The sequence below is a fragment of the Lagopus leucura genome, unplaced genomic scaffold (genome assembly GCF_019238085.1).
Source record: "Lagopus leucura isolate 7727_CA_CO unplaced genomic scaffold, USGS_WTPT01 Super-Scaffold_100009, whole genome shotgun sequence".
Lineage (NCBI taxonomy): Eukaryota > Metazoa > Chordata > Aves > Galliformes > Phasianidae > Lagopus > Lagopus leucura.
The window spans coordinates 24,263,626-24,278,370 of record NW_024962266.1 but is presented as its reverse complement, the minus strand read 5'-3'; the positions used below and the strand labels follow the sequence as shown (position 1 = coordinate 24,278,370).

The following is a 14,745-nucleotide window of genomic DNA, read 5'->3' as shown; positions in this document are numbered from 1 at the left end:
AAATGAAATGAAATGAAATGAAATGAAATGAAATGAAATGAAATGAATAGCGCTTGACCAGTGCCATCTAGGTTCTTAGTTCCCCCTTTGTCCTTTCTTTTCAATGGAATTACTGTTAGTGGGTATATTTATACTTTGAAGAACATTGCTGTAGCTCTAGTCTGTTTTGCCAAGTCAAGTAAAATGCAATATCCACCAAAACAGAGCTGATTTTTATTAGTTGTAGTATCACTTGTAGTCATGAGTTACACTGATCACACATATACATTGAAGTAAAATTTTATTTGACCTGGCAGTCAAGGAGTAACATGCCCATCTAAGGTCATAATTGCAGAGATAATTGTCTGCAAAGAAAATCTTGACTTACATCACTGAGCTGCTCTCTCTGAAAATAAAGGGACTCTGAAAATAGAGAGAGACTGAAATATTCTTCCACAAAATCTGGCAGAGGCAAGATTGTACCATAAAAATACACAGTCAGAAGTTATCACATGAAGTTTTTTCTTGACTTAAAGTGTAGTGTAAAATAGCTGCAAAAAAAAAAGAGAAATAAACAATCATAATTCACAGATTCTGATTTCTCTGGAATTAATTTTTGCTTCTTTGGAAAACTTCTTTGGTTTCCACTGCTAAGCCATTTACAAGAAGTTTACAAGGAGATCCAAAATGAACATGCCAAGCAATAGGAAGCATAGATAGTTCTTAGTCAAAGGCTTGTGATCACTTATTTACTTAATTTTTTTATTATTATTTTTTGACAGTTAATGGTGGTTACAGTCATTGTAACTTGATCTCCGAGAAGAAGAACATGATGGACGTGGAGATGACGAGTAGCTCTGTACCAGTGTGCAGACAAGGGCTGTTCATCCACACAGGAAACCCACTTATGCGAGACCACCCACTGTCCTGTGAGAGATTGCTTCACGTCGGTCAGCTGAACCTGACACACTCTGATCTAAGGTATCCCTGCAAGTTTTATGGGTCTGTCTACTTAGCTCTTCTGGAATGCTTCCTTGTTGCTTTCTGTTTCCAATAGCATCTCTGGGTATCCAAGCACCATACTGCAGGAAGAGTACTTTTGGCTTTTGCCTCTTTTTGGAAGTTCTTTGGATTCTTGTGTAACCATTCCACTCATCTGCAGGCTTTCACTGCAGGGATATGCTCGTGTGCACAGGCAGCAGTCCAAGGCAGTGCCAGTAGAAGTCGCTGTATATGCAGCTGCAGCCTCTCTGCTTCTCTGTGTGGACTTTACTACCATGCTCAAAAGTCGAGGAGAGTTTTGCCGGGTGTTCAGATAGTGTCACATTTGCCTCCTCTGTACTTCCACTTTCCAAACCAATGCCATGTCCCAAGCCAGTTTCTCCCATATGGCAATTTCACATGCCACCATCAAACCTACAGGAAGCCATTTTTATATGTGCAGTATTTCCTTTAATTTTCGGTGTTCCCATACAGCCACATCCTCAGCATTTGTTTTTAAGACTGTAATGTGAAAATTTGGTCTCTGGTTTTGATATATACAATGTAGTTGGATATGCTACGAACAGAATCTCTATTTAAACATTTGCTATAAATTAATTGTATGAAAACACATTATTTTTTTGTTGTTGTTACAAATTTAACATTACCAGATTTTAAACAAGTACCCTAAACAGACATCCATTGTGAATAGAAGCCTGCTATAAATTTAAATCTGTCCATCCATTTTAATTACTTCTTTTTGGCAGCGTGTATAATACAGAATAATCTTGAGCTTTTTGAAGAGCTGTAGAAAAGAGAAACCTCAATAAAGCAGCAGCCTTTATCTCAGACACTTGGAATAATTGGCGTGGTGCTCTGCATGGTACTATCAGACCCAAATATCCATAGTCACAGCAAAAGGAAATATGAACTATAGTTTGGTCTTGGAAATCTGGCAGTTTCTGGTTTTATTGTACATGTTTATGTCTTATTTCCCCTTTTCCATTTACTTCTGGGTTAAGAACATCTGTGTTTTTAGGAAGAGAACACGCAGCAGTGTGGTAAGGAAGTGGAAAGAGCTGTTTGTTTGTCTCTTTGAAAAGAACAAATAATATCCATGCCACATAACAAAATATTCTGCAATTGCTACAGAGATTTGTAGATGATATTGCAGCTGTATTCAAGTGTACTTCCTCCCAGCTTCTTTGTGATTGAATGTGGGATTGCCACTTACTACGCTTTTTTATCCTGTCAGTGAGTACAATTATGAAACAAAGATAATTAGGGCTGTAGCAAACAAAAGGAGGAAGAGAGTAGTACACTGCTTAGATCTTTTTGAACCTTTTTGTAAAACCTATAATGAGGAAATGACAGATACCTGCATACCATGGTCACAGTACCCAACCTTGGAAATATGAACCCCTTCCAGTTCTTGTTTGAGAAGGATTCCCAGAGCAGCATAAAGGGTTGTCTTCTGCATAACATGAGAAAGTGGCAGGTGACAGGCCAAATTCTATCCCTTTATTTTATAGCATGGTCTAAAACCTGGAGGTTCTGCTGCTTGCTAAGCAACAGTTCGGAATTGTTCAGGGAATACCTTGAATGTCCTTTCCATTCCTTTATATGTGGTCACGCTCTATTTGTGTGTCTACCCAGGCAACATTGCCTTTGTCTGCATAGGATTCACAAGGTAATGCCAATGCCAGCTATGGACCCCTGAGATACCATGTCTAATTTTGTCATCACACACATGGTACAGAGCCAGAACCTTGGCATGTGAGAGAAGGTGGACAGCAGCTGGGATGATTTCTGTTTGCAGTGTTTGTGACAGTAAATGTTCTTGATGAACAAGTAACAAAAAACAAGAGATTTCTCTGAAGATCTTGGAACAGGAGAACATAGATGGAGTGGGAGCAAATGCCCATCATGTTCCAGTGAATTCAGTGGGAGCTGAGGGTGCCCTGTACCTCCCCAGATTTCAGCCATCCTTTTCTGATACAGGAGAGCTAAAGGGCTGGAAGTGACAGATGTCAGTGCATAGAAGGCAGTGCAGACGGTTTGGTTGCTCTGTCCAGCTCCGGTGACCAGCATGGAAACAAGCAGAGATACAAATTCAGACAAGTTTTCTGAACTGATCTCTGAACCACTCTGCTTTTCTTGGATATGCAGTGTCCAAAGAAAACCCAAACAAATCAGAGAGCATTTCCCCTGGCAATCCAAAATTTCCCTCAGGATTTGGGGTTATCATTGGCTTTGTCTTTTCTTCCCCTCGGTGCACTGAAACTTGTTATCGCCATCAGCTTCTCTCTGAATATCTTTATGCTGTAAAGTGCATTCTGGCAATGACTGCTTAACCCAAGAATCACAATCTCTCTTCATCCTGGCCCCTTCTTTTCCCACTCAATATCTTTCAAGTTGTGCAACATAATTGCTGCTGCACGCTATCTGTGAAGGTGATGTGTGTGGGACTGGAAAAGTCGTAATACCTTCCTTACCACAACTGGAGTCAGCACTCAGCTGGTGTTGGCCTTTTGTCAAATAATCCATTATCAGATGGAGCAAACCCGCCCACACTGTGCATATAAAACCCAGGGAGGACACTGGAGCAGTCAGATAGTGTTGCAGAGGGTCTCTGGATGCGCGGCAGAACAATCCCCTCCAGCTTCTTAAAACTGTCAGTTACCACTGCTTGCACATTTACAGTGGCAAGTGAAGGAGTGTCCGTTTGTTTTGTAAATAATCTGGAGATTTCAGATACTGTGGTCTTTTCCTCTGAGGGCAGTAGGGAATGCAGCACTTCTGGCATGGTGCTGCTGGCCTCGTGCTCTGGCTCCAGTTACCACGTAAGGGAGTCTCTTTGGAAGCACTGTTTTCCTGTCCTCTGAGAGGCTGCTGTTACCCTGTGAAGGCCTTACACTCAGCTTTCGTGTGCTGAGCAGCAGTACTGTGGCCTCAGATTGGTACACAGATGCTCCCTGCAAAGGGATGCATATTCATGGGGTATGTTCCCCTTCCAGCCCGCTCCTGTCCATGTTCACTCACCTGGAAGCCCCCAGCGCGGCCCTCGCAGTTCTGTGTGTCCACACGGTGCTCTTTGTGCTGTCCTGCAATCTGCTGTCCCTCTTGCTCTCTTTTGGCCATTTGTTTCATATGAATTTATATTTATATCCAGGGATTATAAAGTCCTTAAGATGACACTGGCTATGAGTAGCAGCTCTGGAACCTGATCTCTGGCTGTAACAGCAAGATGCCATGGCAGACCCAAATAGCATAACAACTTGGTATAAGAGATGCACAGTGTGTTTCAGACACCTTGTTTCTCTCACATCAGCTTTGCTTCCCCATCCCTTCTCCACACTCCCCAGGCTGGAAGAAATCTGCAGGGTTTTCCCTAGAGCTGTGATGGCGAAATTCTGCCAGGAATACAGTTCACTTTCAGGCAATTTTGGCATTCAGTACATCACCACTTGACCATCAGGAAACTGAAACAAAGCCAGATTCTCCCTGCAAAGTTAATGATTGCGGGATATGTAAAGCACTTAGTGCTGAGGAGAAAGCTGTAGCACCCAGAAAGGCATGGTTTCTGATCTGCATGAGCAGTCTGTCTTACCAACATGTAGGCAAAGCATGGGTAAGAAGGCTCTGCCAATGAGATGCTTGAATTTAGTGCCTTCATCTCTTTTGGTTTTGAAATATTCTTGGAAAAAGGTAGAAAACTCTTCTACGTGTCTCATATTTCGTGCTGTAGCTGTATCACAACCGTACAGTCCTGATTCTAAGTAAGGTCTTGTGCTAGAAATGCAGACTGATGTTGGTAGGAACTTGGGGAATGTAGTATTCAGATGATAAAGACATCTTAATCCATCCTGCAGGTACTCTGCACTGACTCCTGCTGGAATTCCTCACATGGATTTCTGGCAGGCTGGGAGCTTTACATAATGCTTAATAGTATGACACCAATTATCACAGGCTGAAATGTAAGGATTGCGTTAGCTTTATGTGATGTGAGAAATGTGTTGTGTTTGTTTTAGCCCGAGGCTTTGGGACCACTGAGCTGTGGTACAAACTGAATTATTTGGAGGAGTTCTCATACAGAAGAAGCTAAATAGTAGGAAATCTCATGCCTGGCATGGAACACTGTAAACCTTTCTCAGAAAGCCTTTAAAGCAGCATACTTTCTACAGAGCAGCAGAGCCACAAGCTAGTGAGGCAGAGTTTCCCAAACATGTGCAGTACAAGTTTTTACTAATGCTTATGCCACATATTTTACAGACATATGGTTCTGTAAATGTTAAAAAATAATGTATGAATACTGTGTTTTTGAAAAAAAAAAAACCTCACCATCTGCAAAACCAGGTGCTTTAAGTTTACCCAGAGACCAACTGTGCAAACCTAAAGGGAGAAATTATAACTAATGGATTATGGAAACCTCTAAAATTTTTAAATGTAATCTTTTTAAACTTCTGGTGGCAAAATGCAAGATCTAATTGTTCCGTAGCAATGAATGGTGGGGAATTTCATTTCTCTCATGTCCTTAAAGCTTTTTATATCAAGCCCTACTGGCTGCAGACTGTTGTAGCTTAGAAACCTGTCACCAGTGGATGTATGTTGCCAGCTGTGTGCCTCAGATTGATAGAATTCTTTGACAGCTTTCATTTGATGAGCAGGAAGTCTTTCTGAAGCTTTTTAAAATTTTATTTTTATTTTCTAATTGAGAACTGTTACGAAGAAGGAGATAATAGTGGTTCCAGCTCCTTGTGTTTGTGGTGGTCTGATGGAAGCAATAGAGATGAAATCACCTAAGTCAAAAAATAAATGCTGTTTAGTCAGCAGCTCTGCAGTTTAACGTATGAATACGTCCACAATATCTTAAGCATATATGTTTCTTCTTTTGAAATGTGTCAGATTTGTCAGCTACAGCATCACACAGAGCTGCCTAACGGCCAGGTTTTCTTCAGCTTTTCTGGTGATAGCATCAAAAAGCATAAAATTCATTTATATGGAACATTTCAGCATAAGAGCCCTAGAGGACCTCTCTGGAGGGTTTATTAGTTCAGGTACAGCTTTCCTGCACACAGATGTACTGTTTCCTCTTACAGGCCTGGCACGTCGTTGCATGGTGAAGCCACAGGTTAAACCCAACCACGCTTTAGGGATATGTTAAGGCACTTCCACTGGTCCTAACCAACAACAGGCAGTTGGGTCATGCACAGTAAACGTTTATCGCTGAGATTGTTATTATTTTTTTTCATTTTAAAGCATAGGCCAATTGCTGACTGCTTGGAGGAAAATGTTAGAAAGAAATATTTCCTGGATGTTTTACTGAAAAGCCTATGTGGGATTCCTGCTTCCTGAGTGATTGAATTCAGCGCGCATCAAAAGATGTTGAAAATCACTTCTGCAGAACCATCCTTTAGCACTTGTAGACCTGGGCAGATTATCATATGAAAAATGGAAATGAAAATACATAGTCTGCCAGTTTAAATCTCCCGGTTGTGGACTTTTTCAGTTCTCTTTTGACTGATGTCTCATCAGCTCTGGACCACTGGCTGAAATGAGCTATTCTTTATTTGGAAGCCATTTTTTTTTTTCCTTCACAGATCTCTCTCTTTTTTAGTTCAGCGAATTATTTTAATTCTGTCACGTGTAAGCAGAATTCAGCTGTAGCCTTTTTGGGTTTGTGTGAACAAGGTTGCCACGGAATTTTCCCAGTACACTGTGAGGAAAATACTCATATTTGAATAATTCAAAAAAGCCCAAAGCTCTCAAACTTCATTCTCAGCTATTGTTTTGCCCAATCTATTATGCATTGAAAACCTAGATTGTGATTGATGAATTGCCCGTAGCAGAGGTGGGGAGACTGGCTGTTCTGTGCATAACTCACTGTGTAAAATTAATCCTGTGTAAAACGATGCTGCCTTTACAGGGGTTGTAGAGGAAGCACTGCAGAATTTTTTGTTGTAATTGCTGCATTAGATGAGCAGCATTCGGCGGAGAGCGAGTGCTTCCATTCTCCAGGGCTTTACAAATGTTGTGTCCTGTACAAAAACGATAAATCCTGTGGTAGTCAGTGATGCTTAATACAAACTATATTACAGGTCACCCAGGTTTCAAGACTCAGTAGATTCTGCTGCTCCATGCCTGAATGGAAGTCACCCGGCTCAGCACATTAAACAAGAATGCCCCGGTGATTATAAGGCTCTGTCTGAGGCTTCCATGCACAGAAGGATTACAGAGGGGATGGAGCTGAGAGCCTCTGGTAGTCTGCATCCCGAAATAGACCTAATGAATAATAGCTTCACAAATTCACTTTCTTCCTACTTGTTTAATAATGAACACAGCTCCTCCCCGAGTCCGTTGTCACTTGGCACCCCTCAGCACTCAGCTAGGCTACAAGCAAGCAACCTGAAGAAGAGATGCATCTCTGTTGTGCCGTCTTCAGCCGAAGGAATTGATATTGCAGCTATCATCCGCACATCACAGACGTCACTGGTCACCTGTGTGAATGGACTGCGAACTAATTCAGCTGGCATTTCCTCTCATCCCGTGGAGATCAGTCATCACAGTGCTCAGAAATCCTCTCGGCCCCAGTCTTGCTCTCAGCCTGGAAACTCTTGCAGTGTTCCCTCCCCTCCGGCATGCCTTGTACCTATTTCTGCTGAGTGTGACAGAGGTGACTGTGAGCAGATCCAAATGCAGCAAGTCGAGGAGAATGGAAGTCTCAGCCTTATGATGAATGGTACTAGCATTCCTCATCAAAACACCTCCCACAGCACACAGAAGGTGAGTTTCCTAAAACAAGAACCAGCTGACGATTATTCCTCCACCACTGATCTTTTCCGACATCATCAAGGGCTGCCTCCCCCTTACCATCTACACCAGCAGCTGAGCCAGACCCAAGGGACGCTGCCTCACTTACATGCCTCTATGTCTCCGAAATCCCTTCAGCCCAGTGAGGGGGATGAGCAGGACCTCGGCAATGGCAAACAGGTCTGTCGGTGGATTGACTGCAGTGCCACTTACGACCAACAAGATGAACTGGTCAGACACATAGAAAAGACTCACATTGACCAGCGGAAGGGAGAGGACTTCACTTGCTTTTGGGCAGGCTGCGTCCGCCGCTATAAACCCTTCAATGCTCGTTACAAACTGCTGATTCACATGAGGGTTCATTCTGGAGAAAAACCAAACAAGTGCATGGTAAGTCTGGAATATATTTGTTTGAATAGAAGCATATTACTCTGCTCTCTTTTTTGCTCTCCCTTTAACCTTACTCTAATACAGTTGTCGTGCTTTCCTGTAGCCATCTGCAGCAGGCTAAAGGAGAACTGGAGAAAACCTTAATATAGAAGGAAATGTTTGAGTAAGAAGCACTGTGGCTCTTGGAAAAGGGATTCGGTTTCCTTATACGAGAGCTTAGCTTTTAATACAGCGCTTTATTTTTTTAATATTCATTAAAGCATTAATAAAGTGATGATCAAAGCACACAGCAGTCACTTAACGTAAAACAAGTCACTGAGCCTCGGGTGACTTTTTTAATCGAGAAACATAAAATACATCTAATGAAATTCTTTTCATTCCTTCAGCTGAACAGTAACCCACAGATTGGTGAGTGCAAAAGTTTCAGCTGGTAGTTTGGAAAAGAAAAAGAAACTTGTTAAGGATTTTAAATAGTTAAAAGAATAGAAAGAATATTTTCAATTACGTTTTCAAAGGTTCTCAGGGACTTTTTTAATTTGTGAAACAGAGCTTTAAAAATAAGTAAAAACCATTGTTCTCTTCTGATCAAGAAGATGTAAACAACATCAGTGTTCCAAAAAGAAGATCTTGGGAATAGCACCATCTCTGCATCTGCCCACCATGATGACAATATGGCCAAACTAAAATAAAAGTTAATGACTTCCATTAAGCTTTCCACATGTTTGAGACAACAATGATATAAGACCCTGACTGAAACAGATGAAGCAAAACAAGTTTGACATAAGCTTCCAAATTGGGCCATGAAATTTGGAAAGTCTTACTTGTAACACCCACATGCTCACGCGTGTGCGTGCATGCACTTACACATGCACACACACACAGACAAGTCCAAACAAAGGAAATGTCTCTGAGAGCAGGTTGTTGTTTGTGATAGGCAGAATCTTTGACTATATGTCTATTTTATTGTTTTGATCAGAGAATGATATAATGGAAAATGTTTGTAAGGAAAATCAAGACAAACTTTTCCATGGCAAGCTGTAGCTTTGTATGGAGCAATAGGAAAACATGCTTTTATGAAAAGCTTTCTTTTTTTTTTCATTTGTTCAGGGATAAGCTTGCTGGCTTTACAATGGGTGTGTCAGGGAAGAAGAAGGAAAAAACATATTCAGTGTTTTACAAAACGTTTTAAGGCTTTTGTGAGTGATCACGCCGTTATCTTCTATCTGCCATCAAATAAATGAAAAATATTATCTTAAGATCTGCACTGCTCAGTGGACATTCCCACAAATAATACTGGAAATAATGCAGATATTTCGAGAGCACCACCACATTGTCCAAGATAAAATGGAAAGTCTCTGAAGACTTACTTATTTATCTCAGCTTTGAGTGAATGAACCAACTCACTCATTTCCAGAAGTAGCTCCATCCGTATTTGAAAGCACAAAGGATTTTGAAATGCCTATAAATATCTTTGTTTTGGTCATAAATCATCTAAGAATAATGAATGTTAGTTGCTTTTTACCAAACAAAAGCAGAAGTAAGCTGTGGAAGCTTGCAGATTTTATTTTAGCCTTCTTTTTTGTTTGACTGTTTTTAGCCATCTATAATGAAATCGGTCTTCTCCCCACTTTTATCTCACAGTTCTTAAAAGAAATATTTAAACATGAAACCCCAATTAGCTTTACTATCATGCTGAAAGATTCGCTGGACTCTATGGGTGAGGGAAGTTTTGTCTTTTTCTGCAAAATAGGTACTTGACAGGTATTGTATAGCAGAATTCTAATGTTACATTCCCATTCCTACAGGAAACTGGATGAACCAGAGACATTAAATCATGTAACATCCCAGCAAATGCTAACAACTTCCTCCTTTCAATTCCGTACATCTGCCTCAAAGGGCTGGCTTTTGGTAACATCACAAGGCTCAGCATTATGAATAGGTTGGAAAAAACTTTACATCAGCAATTGCAGATAGCCTTCATGACACAGGTATACAGCCTTGGCATGGAAGCACATAGATGCGTAATTCCAGGAGACAGTGTAGTTGTTCCCCTGCATAAGATTGCCTCTGTCATAATTAGGAGTTTTACCTTGCAGAACTTGCACTTAACTCTTCTGTTCCCTGAAGAACCCTCTCCAATATCAGCAGAGTTATCAGTGTATTAAGAGTTACAAGCTGGAATCCTGTGTCGGAGCAAACCTGGATCCCAGTGGGCACATGAAAACTATGTCCTCTTTGCAAGCTTAGTTTTCTACCCTGGAAAGACCTTGATCTAGCAGGGACCAGATCCAAAGCTGCCACACAGCTTCTTAAAGTTATTAATATCAAGACGAGATTATTTGCCCAGTGAATTCCATTCCATTTTAAACAAGGGTTGCTGTGCAGTGTTTCAGTGTGCGGTGATGTCATGTCATTTTAAATGATGGCTTTTCTTTTGATGTGGTAATAATTGTGCTGTTATTCCTGCAAATTAAGAAGGTAGCTCATTCCGTGTCTATACAGCCCTGAGATTTTGTTTCATTTTTGCTGTAGCTCTGTTGAAGTAACTTTACATCTCTTGCTATTTGTAGTAGAGATTTTCTTTCGCTATTCACAATTACCCATTGTAGTTTTTTTAAGCCCTTGATTTTGTTCCCCTTGGTAAGATTACAGGCTGTGAGGTACCGGGCTGCTCAGGAGAAGTGAACAGCAAGCAGCCCTCCGCCACCATACATAAAAGTATTTTTCCATGTAAAATTATTAATTTCTTATGGCAGGCTTTGCTACTATGTACTGTAATAGACAAAGGAATTTTGGAATTCAAGCTACTTGAGAACAGGAAATACATGAGACATTTTGATTGAAAAGTAAATGGTTCACTAAAACTGCAGTTAATCCTTTTATTATCTTTCCAACAGCAGTTTCCACAATACTTTCATGAGGTAAGCTTCCTTCAGTCCAACTGTAACACTCTCATCGTTACAGCTGGTTTAAATTTAGCCAGTCTGCTTCTTTCTTTACTACAGACGGTTGACAAGCAAAACAGTATCTGGTGCAGAGAAGTACTGATGTTGCAGATCCATATTCTGCTTGCTGTGTTTGGTTGCCAAAACCTGTACTATGAGTGCACTGTTTTCATACTCTGTTAAATATTCTAATTTAGTGGTGCCTTCTCGTCATTGTGTCCCTCAGTTCGGTTTTTCCTTGGGCTCTGCAAGTAGTCTAAAGGAAACTACCTAATCTCTTTGCAATATCCTGTTATGTTTCATACTTAACTCATGTTATTTTAGTTTTATTAAATTTGGGGTTCATCTGCATTATAATCAAAAATATATCCAACAAAAATAATGATGCAATGCCTTTAAGACTTTAACTTCTGAAGATTAATTTCATGCTTTTTTAGATTTGATGTCCCAGACAATTGGAATTTTGATTGTCTGAGACAGCAAAAATTAGCAAGCTTAAATGGTTTTTATTTAAAAAAAAATTTGTTTCTCATAGATGCATCTTTTGCTGTCTTACAGTTCTTCCAGTACTTTGGTGGGTAGAACCCTGCTGATCTCTAAATATTGCATCCTTGGTTTAAGCCCCTGCTTGTAAATGTAAATTTCGTTGTCTGGAATTGTTTGATTTGGAAAAATCCAAACGTGGCTTATCAGCTTATCCTCTTGCACTTCTGTGGCTTCATAAAGAGCAGCAGATGAAGTTCTCATCACTGTAAGTTTGTGCGTTCAGGGAAACTCTGTTGCAGGCCTTCACAGACCTGAGAAAAGATACACGTACCTTGATGGAATCCCCACATATGCCATTTATGTTTATAGAAATTGAGTATGGTCACATTTGTGCCATCCCTGGAGGCAGCTGGACGGTGATAACAGCCATTGTTATTCTTTCCCGTTCATGTGTTTCAAAGAAACAAATGCCTCCCGTGTGCGTTTCAGCCCTGCCTGTGGGCATTGTGTTTCTTAGGTAGATAAGGCTTTGAAGCAAAATCTTTCCTTCTTGCATGTGTGCAATATATTCAGTTTGGGAACAGTCTCGGTGCTGTGATTTGGGTGCTACATCCGTGCACTGTGAAACTCAGCACTTGTGCTTTTTGCAATCAACTCTTGAGTCCCTGAGGGGGAGGCACTGAAGGTACTGCACTGGTGACTCAGATGATAGGTAACTTGCCTAAAGGTGTCTTTAGGGCCTTTACCTAAAGGGCCTTTACCTAAAGGCACCTTTAGGCAATTCCAGCTTACCAGCGCGGCTCCTGCATTCGAATCACTACATCACACCAACTAACCATTGGCAATTCTACCTATGAAACAGATCCTTGTACAGATTGCAGGAGAGATAGTGGGCCTGCTGTGCTCCCTGTTATTTTCATTGTACGCCTCTGATGCGGCTGGTTTCACGTGGCATAGACCTGTGAAAACTTACAGCTGAGTGTGAGAAGGTGCTGCCTCTGTAACACATCATGGACTGAGACCTGTTAGCACACCTGTGGGCAAAAAGGGCTTGTTGAGCACATTGGTGTTACTGCTGCTGAGGAAACCAGTGGGGAATCTCGGTTCCCAAAAGACAACAAGTATTACTCTATCTGCAGTCAGTGGGGAGCCTTGTCCAATAAAGCGTGGTGGGCAATACTGAGATCTCAATGGGCTACATCTGGTGAGTCTGAGAGTCCTGCATCTGCAGGGAGGAGAGGTCTGTGTGCACAAGCTTACATGCTTTGGAGTTCCTTCACCTAAACAATGCGTTTCCATGCCTGACTTGAGGGAATATTGTGGAAGTCTGCAGTGTTTTCATCTCAGTGTGGATGGTGTCATGTGCTGATGCCAAAGGAGTGCTTGAACAAAACAGTATTAGCCTCACTTTCTTTCCTTTGAAGTCAATAGTAGGAAACATCCATTCTATCAAAGCTGCCTTACCGCAGATCTCTTTTTATTAGGTTTTTCTGATGGCATTTCCCGATACTGTCAAGGAACTGCACTATTAAAAACACTGTGATTAGAGGAGAAGTAGATGGCAGAGCAGTGGTTTGGTGAAAATGCAGTGTTTATTTGTTTATGAAACCCACTACAGATTACAGGGTAGTGCAGATGGCTTTAAAGACGCACTAACACTGGAGGGCAGGCTGTTAAATGTCACCATGTTGGTTTACCAGCAGCAGCTGGTTGAATTTGAATTCTTTCCTGTCCACAGCAGAGCTCCAGCCTGGCAGATCTTGCAGTTTGCTCTGTGTCTGGGCTTGTCCCGTACTTCACTGCTGTAGAACAAGAACCTAAACTGTTGTTCTTTTTGCAGACAGGAGGAGTACTGCAGTGCCATGCAGGGTTGTGGTGTCTTCAGGGGCTCCACTCCTGCCTGCTGAAGCAGAGATGGTGGTGTCTCCCCCTCTGGATTATCAGCTCCCCACCATGAACATTGGGAAGAACGTTTAGGACATTCTGTGAGGTGCTTTATTGCAGGGTGATGGAGAAGGATGCTGTATCCTGGCATAGCATGGGACTTCCACAGAAGGGGCTATCAAATACATGCTTTCTTAGCCTACAAGAGAATTTAATTCCATCAGGTTTTATTTAATTTGACTTGATAAATGATTCCGTAATTGGGAGCCTGGTTAAAACATAATAATTATTTTTGGCTGCAGTCTTCCTGCTATATTTATGCAGAGCTAATGGCTGCTTGTAGATATTGCTGTTCATTCTGAGATAAAGCAGTGACATCACCACAACATAGCGAGTATTCACTCTATGAAACTCACTGCCATGAGATATAATGGAATTATTTAGTACTGTGGTTTCTCACAGCACTGGATAATTTCCACTATTAGAAGTCAGAATGTCCTCAAGCTAACGTGTCAGGGCAAAGCAGGCAGAGTGGTTTAGGTGGACTTGTGGCACAAGGATGGTTGTTTATTTCCATTTTCCAAAACAGAACTTTTACTAGATATTCAAGGCCAATTATTTCAAACCAGTAGCAGAATCATTGCAAAACAGTTTTGAGTGGAAAGTTGTCAGTGAAGCTGGATCACGTTCATTTTGGAAAACAAAATGATAGGGGAACAGGGAATGGGACTGGAGGGTTTTGTTACTAGTGGCGTTTCTTAAACAGTGGACTATTTTGGAAATAATGAAATGTTTCTGTAATTTAACTCATCTTTTTTGACTTTCCATTTCAGAATGAAAAGCACTGAACAAAGAGGCTTTTTACGTTGTGTAAAACCTCTCCCTCTTTGACTTATCTAGTGTTTTTATTTCACTAGAGCAGTCCCCAAACAATTGTATTTCAGCTCATCCTGAACTGATTTCTTCTCTCTTCATTCTTCAGTGTTTTGATTTGCCCGATGAAAAAAAAAAAATTGACATAACCCCAGCTGCACATTATTGGAGGGGAAAATGCACCGCTTTCCCCAAAAGCAGCAGAGGTGTGTCAGCATCCTAAACACTAAGCTTTCGACAAGTACCTGCCAATGTCTGATAGACAGAGATGACCCTAAAGAAACGTTTTTGTGTAAGAAATGGTTCTGCACGGTGACTGCAGAGCTTGGCTTCCCGTGACACAGAGGAGAGGGAGTTTCATCAGGACTGCTTCACACTGAGCTCAGGCATTCACATT

The 14,745-nt window shown here is 41.2% G+C and overlaps 1 protein-coding gene across 1 annotated transcript in view; it reads left to right on the top strand.

The window, feature by feature from the left end:
• GLIS1 (GLIS family zinc finger 1) overlaps positions 1 to 14,745 on the top strand; it is a 176,217-nt gene that overhangs the window by 80,023 nt on the left and 81,449 nt on the right. The window contains exons 2-3 of the mRNA XM_042874148.1: positions 762 to 960; positions 7,059 to 8,160. Of these exons, the coding sequence (XP_042730082.1) occupies positions 762 to 960; positions 7,059 to 8,160 (1,301 nt within the window). The remainder of the gene's footprint in view (positions 1 to 761; positions 961 to 7,058; positions 8,161 to 14,745) is intronic.